The sequence below is a fragment of the Microchirus variegatus genome, assembly GCF_963457635.1.
Source record: "Microchirus variegatus genome assembly, chromosome: 15".
Taxonomy (NCBI): domain Eukaryota; kingdom Metazoa; phylum Chordata; class Actinopteri; order Pleuronectiformes; family Soleidae; genus Microchirus; species Microchirus variegatus.
In genome coordinates, this window is record NC_139816.1 from 14,011,514 (window position 1) to 14,031,245 (window position 19,732).

The following is a 19,732-nucleotide window of genomic DNA, read 5'->3' on the forward strand; positions in this document are numbered from 1 at the left end:
AGCACAGCAAGTCCCTCAGGGCCCCTTCAGAGCCCCAGGGACAGGGGCCATTCTCATCCAGTGCCTTGACCTAGTGTCTGCCTCCAGCTCCAAGCCAATCAGGGACGATCACCTGCCCTGTGTGACCCACCAAGCACTCAGCCCGAAGCCAGGCACTGTACCACGTCAGTGAAACACTTCACACAAGACTTTCTCTTGTCCTTTTTCCTACTTTATCCTCCATTTCTCCTCATTAGCACCCGCATAATACTTCGTCAAGAAAGGTTGACGCAAACAGTCGATATCTGCCTTAAAACCTGCAACAACCCCCGTGACCCAACTCCAAAGGAATCATCTGTACAGGCATAGACGAAAAAAAAAGACCCCGTTTGCTCCTTTTGTCTGTTTGCAAGAGTATTGTGATTTAATGTTCAATGAAGATGTGACAAAACCACCTGAGATTTTTTTGTGATTCAGTGTCTGAAAAAGAGATGGAGCCATGTTTAATACAGCATGTTCTCTCTCACCAAGAATTTCATCATACTGACTGTCAGCCCTTTTTGTAGTTAATCATCAGGATACACAAACCCACCTCTGGAATTTCAATATTTAAAAAAATAATAATAATAAATATAATTTAACTCACCCAAAAACAAGTATTTAAATGTGTAAAGTCATAAGTCTTAAAGTCAATCTTTTCCTGCCTCACTTCATGGCAATAAAGGAACTTGAAGCACATTTGATAACTATGTCACACACAACGAAAGTATGTAACAGAATACTGCAAATACTTTTGAATTGATTTGAATATTATTTAATCTCAGAGTTAATTGAAAAATCAGCAGTGCTCTTATGTTTATCAGATTAGCTTAGCTTGAAGATAGCTCACCCAGCTCTGTTCTAAAATGTGAAAAAGATTCTACAACTACGTTAAAAACTCAGTTATATATTTAACACAACAGTTAATCGATCAAAAGCTGAACTTTTTTTATATCAGTTATTTCTTTTTCATGTTGTTGCTGTGAAAGAGTTTTTATTTCTTTGAATAGAGCCTGGGCCGCTGTTTTAGCTGAGCTAAGCTAACAGGCTTCTAATGAGCTTCATTTTTAGCATACAGGCAACAGAGTGTTATAAGTATTTGGTATTCTAAAATGCCAGTAAACAATAATAAAGTTTCATAGAGTCAGAAATGTACATATTAACACACACAGCTCTATATTTCTGACTGTCAGGTTTGGTCTGAAAGCGTTAGCATGCGGTATTCTTCATCCCATAGTCATTGAGTTCTCTACGTCATTTTAATTGCTCAAACATTTCCACCTTTTTATTTGGAACAAAAAGGTATTTTCATGTTTTTCCCTGCGTGAAATTTTGTGTTGCATTCAGAAAAAAACCCTGTAAAGATTTTTACATAATGAAGTCTGATGGGCTATTTTACAAATGCCATAAAACCATGATTTTGTTACAAACGATTTATTTTTCTACTTACTTGAATGTTTTTATGCAATACCATTGAAATAAGTACTTACTACAAATTAAAAAGGCTTTATTCTCTCCTCACAGGAGCCCTCCTCGGTCAGTCCGATCATGTTACGGTGACTCAAAGTGCTTTCAGTGTATGTCTGCATTTACCGTTTGATATACTGACGCTAGTGAAGATGATAAATGCTGCAAACACACGCGTGGCAACAGGCATTTTAGGAGCGGCTAGTACAGTCCGTGCTGTGTTTGTACCTCTGGAACATTAGATCTGAGAATACTGCCTTACATTGTTTTCTGTTTCTTTTGCTTTGACCATATTAGTTAGAGCATTAGTTGCCCACGTACACACGGCGATTAAATGTCGGATTGCCCGCTTGACTGCTTGAATGTCAAGGTGTGATGATGTTCAGAATGAATGCTCTGCCCCTACTAATAGTGACCTTTTTCATGACACCCTTCTCCATCTCTGGTTTTGCACATTGATCCTGTATTTTTGTCGATCCTTGTACTCCAGAGGCATCAATGTATACGTTAACAGCATGTTTCTGGTTTTATCAAATGGATGTTAAAAAAAGCACAGCCACAAGGGTTCAATCATCAGTGTCCTGTATTTTTCTATTGTAAAAAAAAAAAAAATAGCATCTTATCGAAGAATTTATTAATATATGTTTATGTGTGAAAAGATGGATATGACATAGAATAACGTGTGTATTGCCCAATCATAGTTGACCAATCTTTTGGTGTCGTGTGCAAGAGACTGTGTATAAATGTCATGACTTGTGAGGTTGGATTCGTACAGGATGTCCTATTTTCTAATCCCAGAAATAAGAAAAGATAATATTACTTTTGTTCCTGTTTAAATGCAAGTGCAAGTGACGACAAAGAGGTCCACTGTGCACGGCTCCATCTTTTATGTGCAAGTGTTGCAATCCATATGAGATGTTGGGGGAAATATTAATGTGCAAAAAATACAGATTCTATATGTGCCACAGTAAAAAAATAATGTATTATGAAATGAATAAAATTTGCAAACATAAAAGTTCCTCTGGTAAAAGAGAACATTTTGTTGTGCACCTGCAACTACAGAAATGGGACCAACACATATTACCACCACATCCTTATTTTTTAATCAATATAGAATACATTTTATTTACAGATACAACAAAGGCTTCAGAACAGACATTACAGGGAAAAACAGTTATGTGCTACAGAGGGAGGACACATCGTCACGGTAACCAATCTCTGTCCTCTCCATTCAACGCTTTCTCCAGTTTCTGCTTGTTTTTGAGGCTATTGAGGAGCAGCTCCAGCGTCCAGACGACAGGCTGCATCTCCCCGTTTCCCAGAGCGCCCACGCTGCTGTGCCGCTTCCCAAAGCGCCCGATGGGTCTCACCCCACGCCCCACGTACCAGTACGGGTCTATCTCTGGACCTGAACCACAAACAAGTACAATACTCGACTTTTACATCCCTGTTTAGCAGCAGGATTCATGTATGTGAGAAAGTGAGTGCATAAACAAAAACCTAATTGCTGGAAATAAAAGACAAACAGTTTTCTTTACTGCCATAAACAAAAAGATTTTACGATGATTTAATATCTATCGGTATATTTTGGAAAGTCCTACACAATTTTGAGACATTTTAACTCATGCCCAGTATGAATTCTCAGGGTTTTGTCTTATGGATTTAACAGATTTTGATGCTTCAATTGATTTTAATATGAAGAAATTGATTTAGATAATAATTAAAGAGATCCTGAAACACCTCTGAATAATAGAACATTATTGCCATAGGGATTGTTATATATAAATTGAAGTAAATGTATAAAGTGCACACAAAAATAGATTGTACTGGATTACAGAATTGTTAATTAAAATATAATATGGCTGAAAACGAGCTGTGTGCATTCAATAATAAATAACGTGCAAGCATTTATGTATTTACATTTTTGATATAGATAAGCAGTTCAACAATAACCAAGTGACAAAGAAGATACATAATAAAAAATGAACCTTGAGATTTAGAGTAAATCCAGTTGTGGTTTTAAACAATAAATGCAATTTAACAGTTAGTCCCTGTGTAAATGATGATGAGAAAGAATAAGGTCAACATGAACTCACCACACGGACAAACAGATATTACCATGAATAATAACATTAAATTCAAAACTGCTTTCTCTGTCATCCTCAGATCTTCACGTTCCTTCTCCACACCTCTAGCTACTTGTCATAATTTCCTTGCCAAAGTCAAGAAATCCAGCAGTTTCTTTTATATATAAAACAACAGCAAAAAAAGATTTATGAATGAAATTCTTACTTCTGTTGTCCACATTGTGAACGATGTGGAAGTCGTGCTCCACTGTGGTGCTGTGAGCGCTGCTGAAACTGGAGCAGAGGAGGAGGAGCAGCACCAAGGCTGCGGGCAGCCAGCGGCTCGTCAGGACGCAGTGCTGGACATCAGCCTCTCTCCCAGGCAGCATGCTGTGGAGTCGACACAAGGCACTAAAGAGGGACACGATTCAGTAAGAGTTACCGCTACCTGTTAGACAACAGAAAAAAAAGAAAGCTAAAACTAATGCAATAAAGAAATTCAGAAACAGCAAAAATAAGGTAACACTTAATCATCAGTCTTTGAATCCAGCCCTTAACATGTTTTTTTTCGTTCTCAAATAATTGTGCATTTTACATCAGTAAAGATTTTCACTTTAAATAATTAAGACGTGTCAGATTATAATAAGATTTGATTATAAAAAACACCTCACCACACAATACAAACATGAAATTATTCATATGAGATGAAAAGAAAAAAAATGCCATTTAAACCTCACAAGCAACAATACAAAAAAAATTACTTATACTTAAATTTACTTCAAAACAAGATCATGACCATTATAAACACATTTGCCATTACATGTCCCAAGGGAAACATCTTCATAATTAAATTACTGTCTTGCATTAACTAGAATTTGTAGAATTATATGTTTAAAAAAAAGAAAGATATTTATAAGACATAAAATAAATATATATCTATAGAATAAAATAGCATAATCTCCAAAGAGAAGGCTCTTACCCTGAACTTTGGTAACAGGCTGAGGTTAGCTGACGGAGGTCTGGAGTCGTTACTGTAGAGCAGGTGTGCACCAGCTTATATATCCTTGGTGACCCTATAATAAGGTTGGTGAATGATGAATCAAGAACGTCAGTCACACACAGTGATCCCACACCACAGGATGCATCACCCCTTCCCACCTCGCCTCCTCTCCTCTCCTCCCACTCTTCAAACCCCCCCCTCACCCCCCTGACAAAGAAGGTGTGCTTTAGGAGTTTTCCTGATGTCCGTCACGTAGCAGAGTCGTCCATCAGGAAGTCAATGACGTTCAGACGTCTTTAGATCAGTGAGCATGGGGAGACCCAGTTGCTGGAGTAGGTCTGTCAGACAATGGCTGTGGTGGGTGGATTTTGATGAGTCTTTCATCATTCAGCTTGATTACCGGGGACAAGGCAGGACCCAATCAGCTCCTGCACAAAACCTTTAAAGGTCCACTGAGTCACATTTAGGAGGGTTTATTGGCAGAATTTGAATAGACTACCCTAATACACATTATGTATGTGCAATCTGCAGTCTCACCAATAGATGTCGCTAATTCTTACACACCGATCTTGCAGAAACTAACCTGCACATTTAACTCATGATATATTTTAAGGCATACAAAAATAGCATGCATTAGCATATCAAAGTCGCTGATGATCAGTGACACAAAAAAAAACTGATTGGAGCACGAGTTAAATGTCATGCATGTCATCGATGCATGTGTTACGAGGTGACAGTGATGAATCATGAGTGAAAGGTTAAAATGAGAAAAGAATTTAGGCCAGTCAATTGTATTTAGATGTAAAGTCGCCTTCGGGCCCCCAAAACAATCACGAAAGGTCAAGATACACAAGTGTTGTGAACAATGCCGCTTACGCATAATATCCAGCTGCAAGGGATTTGAGTACGTCCTTTCCAGCTTTATTTCTGGGGATTTCCTTTTTACTCAATAACCAAAATGTACAAAATCGCTCTTTTTTTTTTTTTTATTACGGTTTGTTCTGAGAGTTCCATTAGACGTGCAATTGCCTATTTACATACTCAAAAATAAGGCTACGAGAGAAAACTTGTACCTGGTACACATTTGGGCAAAGTTTCCTCAGTCATGCAATCGTTTGACTATCAGAAAGGGTGCAAAGTGAATAAAATCAAGAGGAAAGAGCAAGTTTATACCTATACCAAAATGTATATAACAGTATATATGCACATATTCATTCTGAGATGATGACATCACGCCAGCACCCCCAAACCTCATATTAACCTCCTATCTTCTTATGGGGTGAGTTGTCATGAATGTCGGTAATCTACGTTACATTACCATAATTAAATTTTGACCATGATGGTGTGGACAATTACTGTTTTGTTTTTTTCTCATACCGTTTTAATTGATACGATTCTGTGTTTGTACATGTGTTGATAAGATACCAAAACCGATTTTCACCAACGGGTAAAAACTTGTCTTTGACAAAGGTACGTCCCCAGTGACAAACACTTGAACCCTTATAGGAACACATTAGCATTTATGTTTGAGTGTGTGCAAGGCCATTTCAGTGGTAGAGTGAATCGTGCTTCGACTGGAAGGCTTCGGTAGTCTATAAGCAGATGTGTCCCTGGGAGAGACACTTGACCCCAAGTTGCTCTTGATGGTTCATGTGCATGGTTATGTACATCTAGTCTGATATACATCAAGATACATTGCACATAAATGCAGTGAATGAATGTGATGCATCTTCAAGTCCTCTATATGTACAGATAATGTACCATTTAATACATTGGTTCTCAAAGTGCGGCCCGGGGGCCAATGGCGGCCCGCAGAATTATTGATACAGACCAATAAGTGTAAACTGTACAACTGCAATCGGGTCATTAAAATTATTACAAATGGGATTTCTTTTATGTTTTTTCCCGTTTTTTTCCTTTGACGGCCCTCAGTCCAACGCTGGGTTCCTAAATTGGCCCTCAGCTATCAAAACTTTGAGAACCCCTGATTTAATATAATAGTGAATCATAGGAGGATTCATCTTTCTATACTGTGTTGCTTTTGTATAAATAGGAATTGTTGCACTGTACGTGTTGAGGAATCATTAATTTTTGAAAAAATATGGCCCCTGATGTGTAATCTGTTAATCCACATGGCCCAGTAGAAATTAGTTTTTTTCATTTACAATACTTTCACATGGACAATGTGATAAAATTACACCATTTCCTAATGTAGAGTGACAAAATGTGTTTGTGTGTATCAGAGGTGGAAAAAGTACTTAAAATATTGTACTCAAGTAAAAGTACCAATACTTTGATGAAATATTACTCAAGTAGAAGTAAAAAGTAGTTCATTTGAAATGTACTTTAAGTAAAAGTTACTTAGTTACTTTGCGTGGGGGTGTGAGGGTAGTAGAAATATGACAAGGGGTCAGAATTCCAAAACTATTTTGGAGCTCACGCGCTCGGTGCGACACAGGATATTACGTCACTTTTGGCGTGCGACCTCTATGTTCACGCCCCAGTGCTGGTGCTAATCACATCATCATTTGTCTGGTTCTGGTGTATATTTTCCCTCTGTAGGTCTTCATGGTGCTGAATTTTTATTTTTACTCAGTAACAGATAGGATTTATAAAGTAACTAAGTACAATACTTGAGTCAATACGTACTCAAGTAAAATACAAAATCCTGATTTTAAAATACACAAAAGTAGTATTCAATTCAGTAACTTGAGTACATGTATTTCGTTACTTTCCACCTCTGGTGTGTATGAGCATGTTCAGAGCTTCACCCCAGGGCTGCACATTCTCCTCCACAGATGAGGGCACCCGTAATTTGTCCCAGACTGTGATCAGATTGTATGATGCAGTGGACGGCTGCAATAATAATAAGAAGAACATAATTTCCAGATGATGTGTAATCACGCCACAACAGGCAAATATGCAGAGCTTATAATAATTAGAATAATAAAGCAGGTTTGATTTATGACAGGAAAACCTTTCGGCTGAAAACACGTTCAGGAAGATGTGTTTGTGGTTTTACACGTGAATGCATTTGAGAGACAAATATGACACAAAAAAAGAAGAATACTGAAATCAGTGCCTGATTGAATGGCTTCACCTGTCGCGTGTCATCCGTTTCTGTGAATGGAATCGTGGATTTGCCTGGCAAATCACAGCATGTGGTACCTGCTGCCTTCCAGCCTTGTTACACACTGTGTTGAAAAGACTCATGGCAAGATGAATGTTTTTTTCATTCATAAAAAAAACACAATACCATGATGTATAAAGGTCAAAAAGGAGATGTCCATGATGCTGTGGGACACGAGAGTCCTCCTGAGGATTGTGGTATTGATCCAGAAACTCCTGTTTACAGCCTGATTAACGGCTTGGCCGATCTACGCTTTATGGTCTAAATCATTTCCCTTGTGCGCTACAGTATATTTTGTTAACTGCCACATAATTCGTGACCTACGCAGTGTGTGTGGGACATTCATTGGCCGTGTTTGTTTAAGAACTTCTCTTAAAAACAACAATGACAAAACAACAGATGCAACAAATGGTAATGAACTTCTGAGGACATATAATAGAATATCTTTGTTTTCAAATTGAAGATTCCACCCTCTCTAAGTATGTTAAGAACAACGTAAAGAGAAATAATTAATATAACTGGATGTAGTTGTTTGTATTGACAACATTAACCTTGCTCACAATACCAACAAGGAATTGGCAAACTAAACTTGCTTAAGTTAAAGATATGAAATTATTCATATTTGATTGCAATTTTTAAGAGAATCCAGTTAAATAAAAAATGTTTTAAAAGATTCCTTGCTGCCCCTCTGTGGTCAAATATGTGCACATACACACGTGATGTGGTGACGTGACACAGATCACGAGCTTTAGCTGCATTACAACATGACACTAAAACTACAGGCTTGAAATGACCATCGAATCTTTTATGAATTTAATAAAATATCTATTTGATGACTTTCATGTGTCAAATACAGGACTTTTCCCAAGATAAAAATGTGTTTTAGTGCTACTTTGTTTTGTAAACTTGCATGACTTGATTTCAGTTAAAAAACAAAATAACCTTTGCCCTAGAAAACAAACTTTTTGTCTTGTATGCAAGAGATTTCTCCAGTAAAAATCACCATGTGTGACACAAACAGGACAGCAATAATTGACCACTGCAGATTGCCATTTATTTTTTATTTGATTGTATTTAATAACAAGTTATCTTATTTCACCTTCTTAAATGTCTAGTTTATTTGCTTCTGGAGGACTGTAAACAGAATATCATGTGGACAAAACATGACATTTGAGGACATCCTTTATTGGTTTGTAAAACTCTGATCTACATTTTTCACCACATTTTGAGATTTGGTGAAAAACAGGTAATCATTCAGTTGAGAGAAATAATTGAAACATTTATTACCAAATAAAAAGACGACAGGCTACATTTTATGTGAGACACTCGAAATCTGCAGAGCTTTCATGACTGATGAAGCTGCTCTAACGAATCGTGGCCACTAGATGTCACTATGTCAAATCAAACACTATGAAAGGGGAACAAGATTATCTCATTTTACATATTACAATATTTAATGCTAAAAGTGTAATCATATTGTCTAGAATCTCATATTTTGAAAAGGAGTACCAGTAAAACGAAACCAAAATGCATTACATATTTCTTTTTCGAAACCTTGCTGAAGATCGTCATAAATATTAAAACAGCTTACGTCACCCTGCTAACGACGCATGAGCAGCACTACGGAGGGAAAACATACGCTCTGGCTCCTCTTAGCATCCAAGTACTACAACAACCGCGGCGTTTTAAAGGAAAAGGATACTTATAAGGGGACTTTTAATGTGTGGTAGACGAAGAAAGCTTACATTAAACGGAAACGGATCTTAAGCGAAAGCGGAAGTAGAGAGAAGTGAAACCTCTATTTTTTTTAAGTCCCTCCAAACAGTTCACTGACTCGCACGCACTTGCTTCCTGTTGACAGCGAGACTTATAAATATTTATCAGCGAAATAGGATGTAACAAAATATCGAAAAGGGACCAGAGACACCGCGGGACGGGACGTGTTTGTGTTTGTCTTTTCCATGAGTCTCTGGACAGTATGTCGCTGAGTTCCGACGGTTGGACTCCGCACAACAACAGCGGCTTCACACCGGACCAGTCCGCTGCCCTCCCCGCTCCGAGTGGGGCCTCGCAGTCACAGCTCGGCTGCCAAACGGTGCTAATTTCGGTTCGGGTGTCGGTGTGTCATTCTGGTATACGGCCGCTGTGTCTCCCGGGAGCAGGTGATGAGTCACTACGCCTTCTACTCAGCATGGACCCGGGAAAGTCCGGGGAATTCCGGCTGTCGCTCCAGGACAACAGCGAGACTGGCCGGAGTGCGGTGAGTGCACAGCAGCGACAGCAGTGGAGGGAGGGAGGGAGGGAGGGAGTGTGCTGGGCTTGTTGTTGTTGTGTGCGCCTGAAACAATCAGTTCAATAAACCAACCACACTTAACTGAACTTTTTTTAATGTAACAGTTAAGGCATCACATAGCCACACTCGTCAATACATTCTGTATAAACACATTAAACTCAACACATTTTTTGTTTGTTTTTAATTTTAAAGGATTTTTTGGCTTTAATTTAATGTACTACCACAGTATTTTTGTAAATAGTATAATTGCTTTAAATTAAATACCATCAAAATTGTGCAATCGTAGAATACGCCTTTTAGATATTTATAGATACTTGCTTTACAGGGTACCAACATTATTCCCCTTCAATTTATTTAATTTTTTAGATGTATTATTATTGTTATTGTTATTGACATCTCCTTAGTATTATACTGTATCAGTGTTGATCTATATGAATGTTTGCTACAGCAATCTGGAGTTTAAAAAAAAAAAAAAAATCATTATAAATAACTTGTGCAGTGACGTAAATAATGATGACTTTTTCTTCATAATGTCATCCTTCCTCATTTCCTGTCACTCTCTCTTCCTCTTGTTCCAGACCATTGCTGAGTTTGATCTGAGGACAGTGAACTACGAGGTGAAGTCTCCAAAGTGCCATGAGCTAAGTTTGGTAGCACCACCTCATGACCGTATCAGCTTTAATTTCCGCTGTGAGCAGGAAGCTCAAGAGTGGGCCACTGTGGTGATGTCATCACTGAGAGAAGCACAGAGAGGTCAGTACATATAGGATTAGTTCCCTTTATGTTTCACCACATTTTGTTACTGCCAGATCCCCACTAGACAAAACAGAACCTTTAGGAAAGAAAAACTTGTGAAGACATAAGTACTTTTAATTTGCTTTGCAATGTCACTTTGTCCAACCTGTTGTAAATTCCACTGATTTGGATGAGGGACATGCACAAGTGTTTGCCATCAGAATTACTTCTTGATAAGATATGTAAACAAGAACTTGATGGGTTACAGTGACCAGTTTGACCTCAAAAGCGTCCAGCTTCACATTGCAATACTGGCTAACCCTAACCATAAGAAGCAGCTAACAAGATGCATTCTAGAACATAATCTGACATTGTCTTCCACTGATATTTCTGACATTTTAAGAAGCTTCAAAGAAAAATGGGAGAAAACTCCTTAAACGTTTCCTTATCATACCCAAGAACACTCAAGGCTAGGATATTAAGACAGTTTAAGCATAACATAGAAAAAATAAAAAGCAATATCTCAACGTTGTGTACCACAGAAGAAACATTCGCCCTGTAGTGAACTATGTTTTGTCCAAAACAAGCTTGATGTGTCACACTACTTATTTATTTATTTGTTTGAACAGTGGAGCCTTTCACTTGTCTGGATCAATGCTAGTCACATCCCAAGTGTCTGTTACAACCACTGAAACCAAGTTTGATATTTTGACTTCAGAGGGAATGAAAATAAAGTAGCCTGTGCTTACTTACATAATATTCCCTTCATATCCTATTTGTAAATCCCTGTTAACTTCTGCCTGCATGTATGCAAGCAATAAACATAAAATGACAGGCAGCTGTAGCTGTAATACAAACTTAGAGAAATTAATGGATAATGCAGACAGATGTGAAGTTTCTACAGCCTAAGCGAGGCAAAGCTTTATTTACAATTTACATGTTACACAACAGTGGAACAAGTCAAATAGCCACGGATCGCTAAACCTCTCTGTCACCATGTTCAGGATTTTTTTGGCACGTTTTCTACGCAAAACATGACTCTGCACTTCCTGGCCGACAATGTTTCCAGCCCACTGGAGTCAAGTTTGGCTTCTTGTTTCATTCACTGACCTGTAACCTTTCATGAAGAATGTTCCTACCACAAGACCAGTTCCATGGCTCCAGAGATATTAATTTGCTTCCATATTCTCATCTAAGATAATAGTCTATATCCAATAGTGCTGCTATTTTGAACCTCCCTTGTTAATCTCTGTTTGCAGTTAATCTGGAATTAAAGAGATGAGTAGAGACCTAAAGGAATATCATATTCTTTTAAAAGGATGTAAATAGTTGTGTTGGTTAAGTCCACCGATATGTAATTGAACAGTGGGGCACTTATTTCTTTTTGGGGCCTGAGGCATTTAAAAAATTCATTCAGATTGTGAAACTGACTGCATAGTTGACATATTAGCCCAATGGCACTAGACACAGATGTCTTTCAACGGCTCTAACTGTAAACCATTTAATTGAGTGGGAGTTGCTGTTCTGTTACTCTTTCACCTGGATATGAAGTGCATTAGATAGAGGAGATTATAAGTCACTGACAGTACCCAGATATCTGATGGTCAGAAGTACAAAAATAGTAAGAAACAAGGATAAAGAACTTTGAAATTCTACTCTAGAATGCAGCATTTTACCTCTCAGTGTGCAGCCAGAGAAGAAGAAGAATAACTTTAAAATGTGCTGAAGAACTTCAAGCTGTGATTGACAGCCTGAAACTGTAGAGGGCAGCGTCACACCTCTCAGTGAAATTATTAATCGTAGAAGAAGTAAGAAACTATTGCAAGTATTGCAATCAAAAAATAAACTTGTTTTTTTCAACATCTTTCATTGGCAGTTGCCCCTTATGCTAATGGTCTACCATGTCCCACGGAAGCCCTTCAACCTCAGAACACACTGGCTTTGCAGCAAACAGGTGTGTCCACTGAACATTTTCCTCTTAGTAAAAATAAAAAAAAATTATATATATATGTGGTGTAACTAATTATTTCATTTTCTCACTCATTTTACGCCACCATTGAATCATTGTTAGCCCCATATGAAAACATCCTTTCTACACAAAGTTGCCATCCATGTATGTTCACCTGTGCGGGCTTGCCTGTGTTTCCTTGTGCATGTATGCATTTATCCATCCGTAGAGGACACCTGCATAGCGTTGTCCCGGGCTATAGAAGCAGGTGACATGCAGTCTGCTTCCGACATTGCTTCCACGCTCGCACGGCAACATGCTGCGCTCAAGATTCAACCCTCTGCTGGAGACTACGATGACACTGAAATTAAGTAGGAATATTAATGCTTTTCACAAGATGTATGGTCATTCATTTTGATATAAGGTGAAATGTAGATTTTGATTGATGACGACTGTATTCATTTTTTTTTACAGCTTGGCTGTTGTAGTTGAAGATTGCTCCTCATCCTGCTGTGTTACTGTCAAAGTCTTCCCACATATGACTACTGCAGCACTGAAACAGCAGGTTAGTCTTGCAAATTTTTATCCTTGAAACCTTGCTTCCACTTCTGCAAAGTTTAATTCTGCATTCTTTGTGTCCTTTCCTTTTGTACCACCTCAGATGTTTCTTGAGTATGGCTTTCACCCACGGGTGCAGCGCTGGGTAATTGGCCAGTGCTTGTGCAGCAACCAGCGATCTCTCGCCTCATACGGTGTCCGCCAGGATGGTGACACGGCTTTCTTGTACCTGCTGTCAGCCCGTCATGCTCGCTTGACACTCCAAGTCCTGCAGCAGGACCAGGAGAGTGCCCTTCTCCTCAGCCCGCCATCACTGTCGTTGCCCAGCCCTCCACTCTCTTCTACCTCTGCAAATGGTCCCTCGTCTCAGGACCGTAGGCCATACACAACCCTTCCCCCAAGACTCCATACGAGCAGCAACACTGGTGAGTGAGAGCATGAACACGTGGTTTCAGTTCATGATCCCTGTCACAAGTTCACAGTGAAAATATAGTAATGGAAACCATAGACCAATTTAAAATCCTTTTAGTCCATTTGCACTCTTTAATGAATCTTTTCACGGTGCAGCATTTATTTTACGTAGACATATTTATGATGCCAAAATAGGAAAAATTACGTAGGAACAGATGTTTCTAGAATCTTTGTTCTGTACTTTTTCAGACAGAGGAAATGTCAGTGAGATCAGAGATCTTATCAACCTTGAGATGCCTCAACTCAATGAAGCACTGAGCCACATCACATCCTCACATCAGGTAATCACAGCAGCAACAGTAAGCACCCTTTCTTCTCATGTTAATTTACACAGGATGCAGAGTTAAGGAGTTACAGAAACAGATATTGAAAACATTACATTTATTTTCTTTTTTAGGGTTGGTCATGCCCCTCTTGCACTTACATTAACAAACCGACTCGGCCTGGTTGCGAGATCTGCAGCACAAACCGACCGGAGAACTACGTCATCCCGGGTGGATATCGACCCGACGCTCTGGAACTCAGGCGCATCCAGCAGGAGAAGGAGGCTATCAGACAGTATCAGCAGGTAGGAACAAATACACATACACAGCAGAAACTACCACACATATCTGTAAGCATGCAAGAATTTGTTATACCTCAAGATCAAAAACATTATGATCACAATAAAAAATTAAGAGGCTGGAGGACCATTACATGAAACAAGCTTGGGTCAAATAACAACACTTTGTAAAGTGTTGTAAACGGAATATCATGTGGCCAACGAAGTAAAAAAAATAGGTGATGGGGGGAAAACAGGGTTTTAAATTGGACAAAATACTCTCAAATCAAAGACAAAATTCATAAATGACAAAATACAAAACACTAAAAATAGACAATAAAAAACAGTTAACAGAAAAGAATGTGACGGTGCTTGTCAAAATAGATGACAGATATTCGCGAGGGAGGAATTACGACATTGATTCTGAGCCGACGTTTGAATTCAAACTTGCAGACTCTCTCAGGTTGACTCTCTTCTCTTCTGTCTCTGTTTTTTTGAAGGAGAAAGGGAGAAGAGAGGTGCTGAGGAGTGCTGGGGCTCAAAACAACTCACTCCTGTATAACCTGGACCAGGACTACTGAACACACACACAGGCATACACACTCTGTGTATAATCGTGTTTCACTCACACAGAGTTTGACTTTGTATCATCGGGATCTCGTTTCAAACACTTTAAATTTAAATCGAACAATAATTCTAATGCACACGCCTTCGTCTCTATGCATGTCTAGAATAAAAAGCAGGTACTCTTCTTTTCTTTTTCTTTTTTTGTATTCTGAAGTTGAATGTAAATGCACTCTTACCAGCCCAGCCTGTCTGGCACTTATTTTTACAAAGTGATGTCCAAATAAATAATCCAAGTACTAGTTTAGGTGCTTCCCTGTTTTGCGACGTTCATAATTCCTTACAGCAGATCAACTGTATGAGAACGGGTGATCTTTTTATGATGGGATGAAAGATCATATGATCTTCTGATGCCATTATTTATATTTACTCTAATAAAACTGTTTTTATTTGTCACGTGAACATGCAGCATTTAGCTTGTTTTGGCCCTGTGGATGATTATGAATCAGGTTCTCATAGTAAGACTATGAATCACTTTTTTTCTTTGTATCGATTAGCTGGATAATCATGATCACTGTTGACTTTTTACATTGGTAGCTTTTTGATAACCGTTGCAATGTGCAGAGGTTCCACTTAATTGAATGCAATAGCACAGTTGTTCATTTTGCACTGTTCAATTGTATATAATCTGTAAAATGTGTAATAAAATGTTTATACACGATGTATGTGTCTGCACGTAAAAGCAATGTGTGCTCGTTTTGGGTTGAGTGAAAAGCAGACGTGTTAATCTACAGTACCACTTACTTTTTAATCCTCACAACACCACCACTCCTTGTGCCAGGCAAGGGAAGAGGAGCGCAGGAAGAATTTTGCTCAGCTCATGATAATGGACGGTCAAGATCTGGTGCCTAATCCAGACTCTGTGGACTGTCGGATCTGCTACGTGGACCTGCAGCCTGGAGAGGGAGTCCTGCTGAGGGAGTGTCTTCACTGCTTTTGTAGGTAAGAATCAGGAATTTGGGAGGACCTGAGGAAGGGGGGGTGCGGGTGCAGAACTTTTGGCACAAATCTGTGATAAAACATCTGCATTTCTACACTATCTTCAGAGTAACTTTATGCTCTGGTTGTCAACCAGGATTCATAGAACTGCGGTTACATTTGTTACCTTTGTTTTGTTGCTCTGCAGTCTGGACACATAGTTTTGTCAAAGTCTTCTTATAAAAGCGCTGTTTTTGCCAACATCAGTATTTGTCTGTACAAACGTATTGCAGACTCTTCCTTTGCCTGTTTGTGTTTTTCACAGGGAGTGTTTACGTTCGGTCATCATGTTGAGTGAGGAACCCGAGGTGTCCTGTCCTTACAGAGACGACACGTATTCCTGTACGTGCTTCCTGCAGGAGCGGGAGATCAGAGCTGTGAGTTACACCAACAAACGTCTTTGTTCTCATGCACACAGTCTTACTTCAGTGCTGTTAGTTCTTATTATCCTAAAGCATCTACATGTTTAAATAAGCTCCTTGCAACACTACTGCTGTGCTACTGTGTTTATAGTCAATAAACTGTGATCCAAACTGTCATACTGTAGCCTCGCTATGCGATGTGTGAAAACAAGTTTGCAATGACAGCCAGTCAAGCTGGTCTGCTAACTTATCTGGAATGTTTAAATCCAAGCGAGGACGCCTATGTGTATGTTAACGTAGCATTTGCAAAAAGAGAGGCCTTGTCCTCTCAGTTTAGCTGATAGTTACACTTTGAAAGCACTCAGATAACAACCCTATTCATGCTCGATGAACATTAATACAGAAATTAAAATAGTAAAGTTACAGTTTATTAAATTGTCAACCATCCATCATCTACCGCTTTATCCTCCACATGAGGGTCACGTGGCTGCTGATGCCAATCCCAGCTGACATAAGGTTCACCCTGGACACGTCGCCAGTCCATCATAGGGCCAACACATTCACACCAACAGGCGATTTCAAGTGTCCAATTAACCACCACATATCCTGCTATATTTATAGCTACTTCGTTTAGTCGTGCAGAAAGTCCTTTGTTAGATACGTTCACACCTTGCTTTGCTGTATTTGTCATTCACACTGCAGTGTTCCCATCCTGGTGTTATTGGGGTGTCATTTCCCTTCTCTGCTTTGCAGTTGGTGCCAGCCGAGGAGTACGAACGCTGGCTGCAGAGAGGTCTGTCAGTGGCAGAGTCTCGATGCGAGGGCAGCTATCACTGTGCCACTCCGGACTGTCGGGGCTGGTGTGTGTACGAGGACACAGTCAATGTCTTTCACTGCCCCGTCTGTGGGAAACACAACTGTCTGATTTGCAAGGTTTGAGATATACGACAAGTATTTTGATCGTTTACGTGCATTGTATTGAGGACATTAAAATCTTGATAACTTGTAGGTGCAGAAGGAAAATAGTCTGCTGTGGTCCTGTAGAAAAAAGTTTCACGTTTGAAGTTTCTATATTTTTCAGTCTATCCATGAGGGTATGAACTGTAAGCAGTACCAGGATGATCTTGCAGCCCGTGCTATAAATGACTCTGCTGCTAGGAGAACCACACATCTGCTCAAGGTGAATGTTGAATATGTGCATCCAGTGACAAGGAAGAGATCTTATCTAAACTGTGCTGTCCTTCAGAGCTGCTGTTACATACAAAGTGTATGGTACGTAGAATTGACTTGCACAAATACGTAAAAGAAATAAATAAAAGACAGATAAATTAAAATAGAAGAGGGTAAGAATGGAGAATCAAGAGAAACTACACAAACGTTTCAGGAAATGTACAGTACAGCCTTTGTGTTTCACATTCGTGCCACTTCCTCTCGAGCGACCGGTCTCATTCTCACGCTGCTTCTTTTTTGTCTCAAAAACAGTCTCTGGTGCAGTCGGGGGAGGCGATGCACTGTCCCCAGTGTGGCATCATTGTGCAGAAGAGGGATGGATGTGATTGGCTTCGCTGCACCGTCTGTCACTCGGAGATCTGCTGGGTAACCAGAGGGCCTCGCTGGGGACCAAGAGTAAGACATTGTTTTGTTTTTTTGCTTTAACCTCTGGATTCTTAAAACAGTGATATAGGATCTTGTTGGAAGATCAGAAAGATTCAAAATCTCTCCCTTCTCCAAGGGCCCTGGAGACACCAGTGGAGGATGCCGCTGCAACGTCAACAATCAGAAATGCCATCCTAAATGTCAAAACTGCCACTGAGTATCTGACAAACAGAGTTTGACTGAAACTGACACAAACCAGTCCCTAAATTAACAAGGGTCGAGACATAAAATGAGGAATTTTACAGTAATAGAGAAATATATTTGACAGGATTTGTTACATATGGTGTGTCATACTTGTTACAAGTGGAGGTTTAGCACATTTCTCACCTTCGCTTACTGGCACAATGATGTATGCTGCAGGCTTTTTCACTGCAATCATAATGACAGGAGTAATAGGTTGACATTTAGCTCTGCCTCCCACACACAAGGAAACAATAGCTGCATGATTTTAATTCAGATTTCAGCATTGCTTATTTAATCGCACCTGACTGTAATGATGATATGTGAGGGTGGAACTATGTGGGGAAATAATATTTGTTTTTGTTTGTTTGTGTGTGTGTGTTTGGTGCCTTTTCAAGAATGATTGCACTGCAAATTTAACAATACAGGTACAAATGTGTCTCTTGTGCCGTTTTGGTCGTTACATACCAGGATGCATTAAACTTAAGTGGCCTTATTTTTGTGCAAAAAAAAGCTGTAGCAGTGTTTATAGTGACATTTTCTGGGGGGGGGGGTCTTTGTTACGTCCTTCATGTGCAATTTTCTGCATTAACATACTGTAGGTCTATTCTAAAGTTTACGTTGTATATTTTATTGTTGCGTCTGCATAATCAATGCATTATATTGTCACCAAAGAAGTGTAAAATGAGCACTGACGCTGATGTGTTGTGAAACCACTGTGTATTAAGTGTATTGATGAATTGTCACACGTTCATTTCAACACTGTTTTCTGTTTCTGTTTGTCTCGGCTCTTGTTACGGAACGCAGATATGATGCAGGGTGCAGGTGATGTTTGCATACTAACAGGTTACCGGACTCTTGTGTTCACCAGACAGTATATAAATAAGATGTATGCCTGTAACCACACTACTGCCCCCCTCCACTGAGAAGCCATGAGAATTTCTTCACTGTTTTCTCTTTCCGATCACAGCACTGTGTTGCTGCTGATATTCTGCTGTGCCTTATTGGTTGATCAATAAATAACCTTTCAACTAAGATGTAAATGTAAATCACTTTATTTTCAGGCCACACATTTGGTGTAGTGTTTTTTCCATGTTGTCCCCCGAGTGAATGGTTGTTTGTATCCCTGCTTGTGACCCTGCTGTGATGGACTCAACTGGGAATGGCACCAACACCCCCTGCGACTCTCGTGGAAGATAAGGCGGTAGAAGATGGATGGATTGACTAAATCTTACAAATACAGGTATATGGTTGTATCATAATTTGGCATTGGTTTAAAATTGTTGGGTCACATGACAAGGAAGTTAATCGTGATATGAAGTGCTGCTTTTCTGCTCTATTCCTTAGTGGAGAAAGAAACACTGCTGCTCTCTGTTCTGACCTTAATGGATAAATGTGCCATCTTCCCTGGTCGTCATTGTGGTGAGTTTGAACTCCATCCTCCCCCCGGGACCTTGAAACAACCATGTTTAACATTAAAAATTAAAAGTACTCAATTTACCAATTTAGTTATGATAATTATGACTTGTGAAAATGACATGTACATCCACTATTAAGTCATTTTCATTCATCAACCAAAAAAAGGTGTGTTCGCTAGATGAATTCAGAAATGTTTTGGGTTATTTTACACAAGAATTATACAGAATTCAGAGCCTTTATACTGAAAAATTAGCAGTTTTAAGACACTAGTAACATTCAATGGCAA

The 19,732-nt window shown here is 39.2% G+C and overlaps 2 protein-coding genes across 3 annotated transcripts; one reads left to right on the forward strand and one right to left on the reverse strand.

The window, feature by feature from the left end:
- Positions 1 to 2,687: 2,687 nt before the first annotated feature.
- prlh2 (prolactin releasing hormone 2) lies at positions 2,688 to 3,940 on the reverse strand (the record flags this gene model as incomplete). The annotated part of the gene is made up of 2 exons (XM_083901547.1): positions 2,688 to 2,893; positions 3,778 to 3,940. The coding sequence occupies 2 exons, from the start codon at positions 3,938 to 3,940 to the stop codon at positions 2,688 to 2,690; spliced, it is 369 nt and encodes a 122-aa protein (XP_083757673.1).
- A 5,375-nt stretch (positions 3,941 to 9,315) lies between these two features.
- shrprbck1r (sharpin and rbck1 related) lies at positions 9,316 to 19,022 on the forward strand. Of its 2 annotated transcripts, none has more exons than XM_083901845.1 (14): positions 9,316 to 9,941; positions 10,553 to 10,727; positions 12,586 to 12,663; positions 12,887 to 13,028; positions 13,132 to 13,222; positions 13,319 to 13,640; positions 13,876 to 13,985; positions 14,084 to 14,254; positions 15,633 to 15,793; positions 16,095 to 16,206; positions 16,945 to 17,124; positions 17,273 to 17,371; positions 17,674 to 17,817; positions 17,924 to 19,022. In XM_083901845.1, exons 1-14 carry the CDS (start codon positions 9,660 to 9,662, stop codon positions 18,002 to 18,004), a joined length of 2,148 nt encoding a protein of 715 aa, XP_083757971.1. In that variant the 5' UTR covers positions 9,316 to 9,659; the 3' UTR covers positions 18,005 to 19,022. The 2 variants fall into 2 exon arrangements, with proteins under 2 accessions (XP_083757971.1, XP_083757972.1); XM_083901846.1 differs by having other exon boundaries at positions 13,876 to 13,967.
- The last annotated feature ends 710 nt before the right edge of the window (positions 19,023 to 19,732 follow it).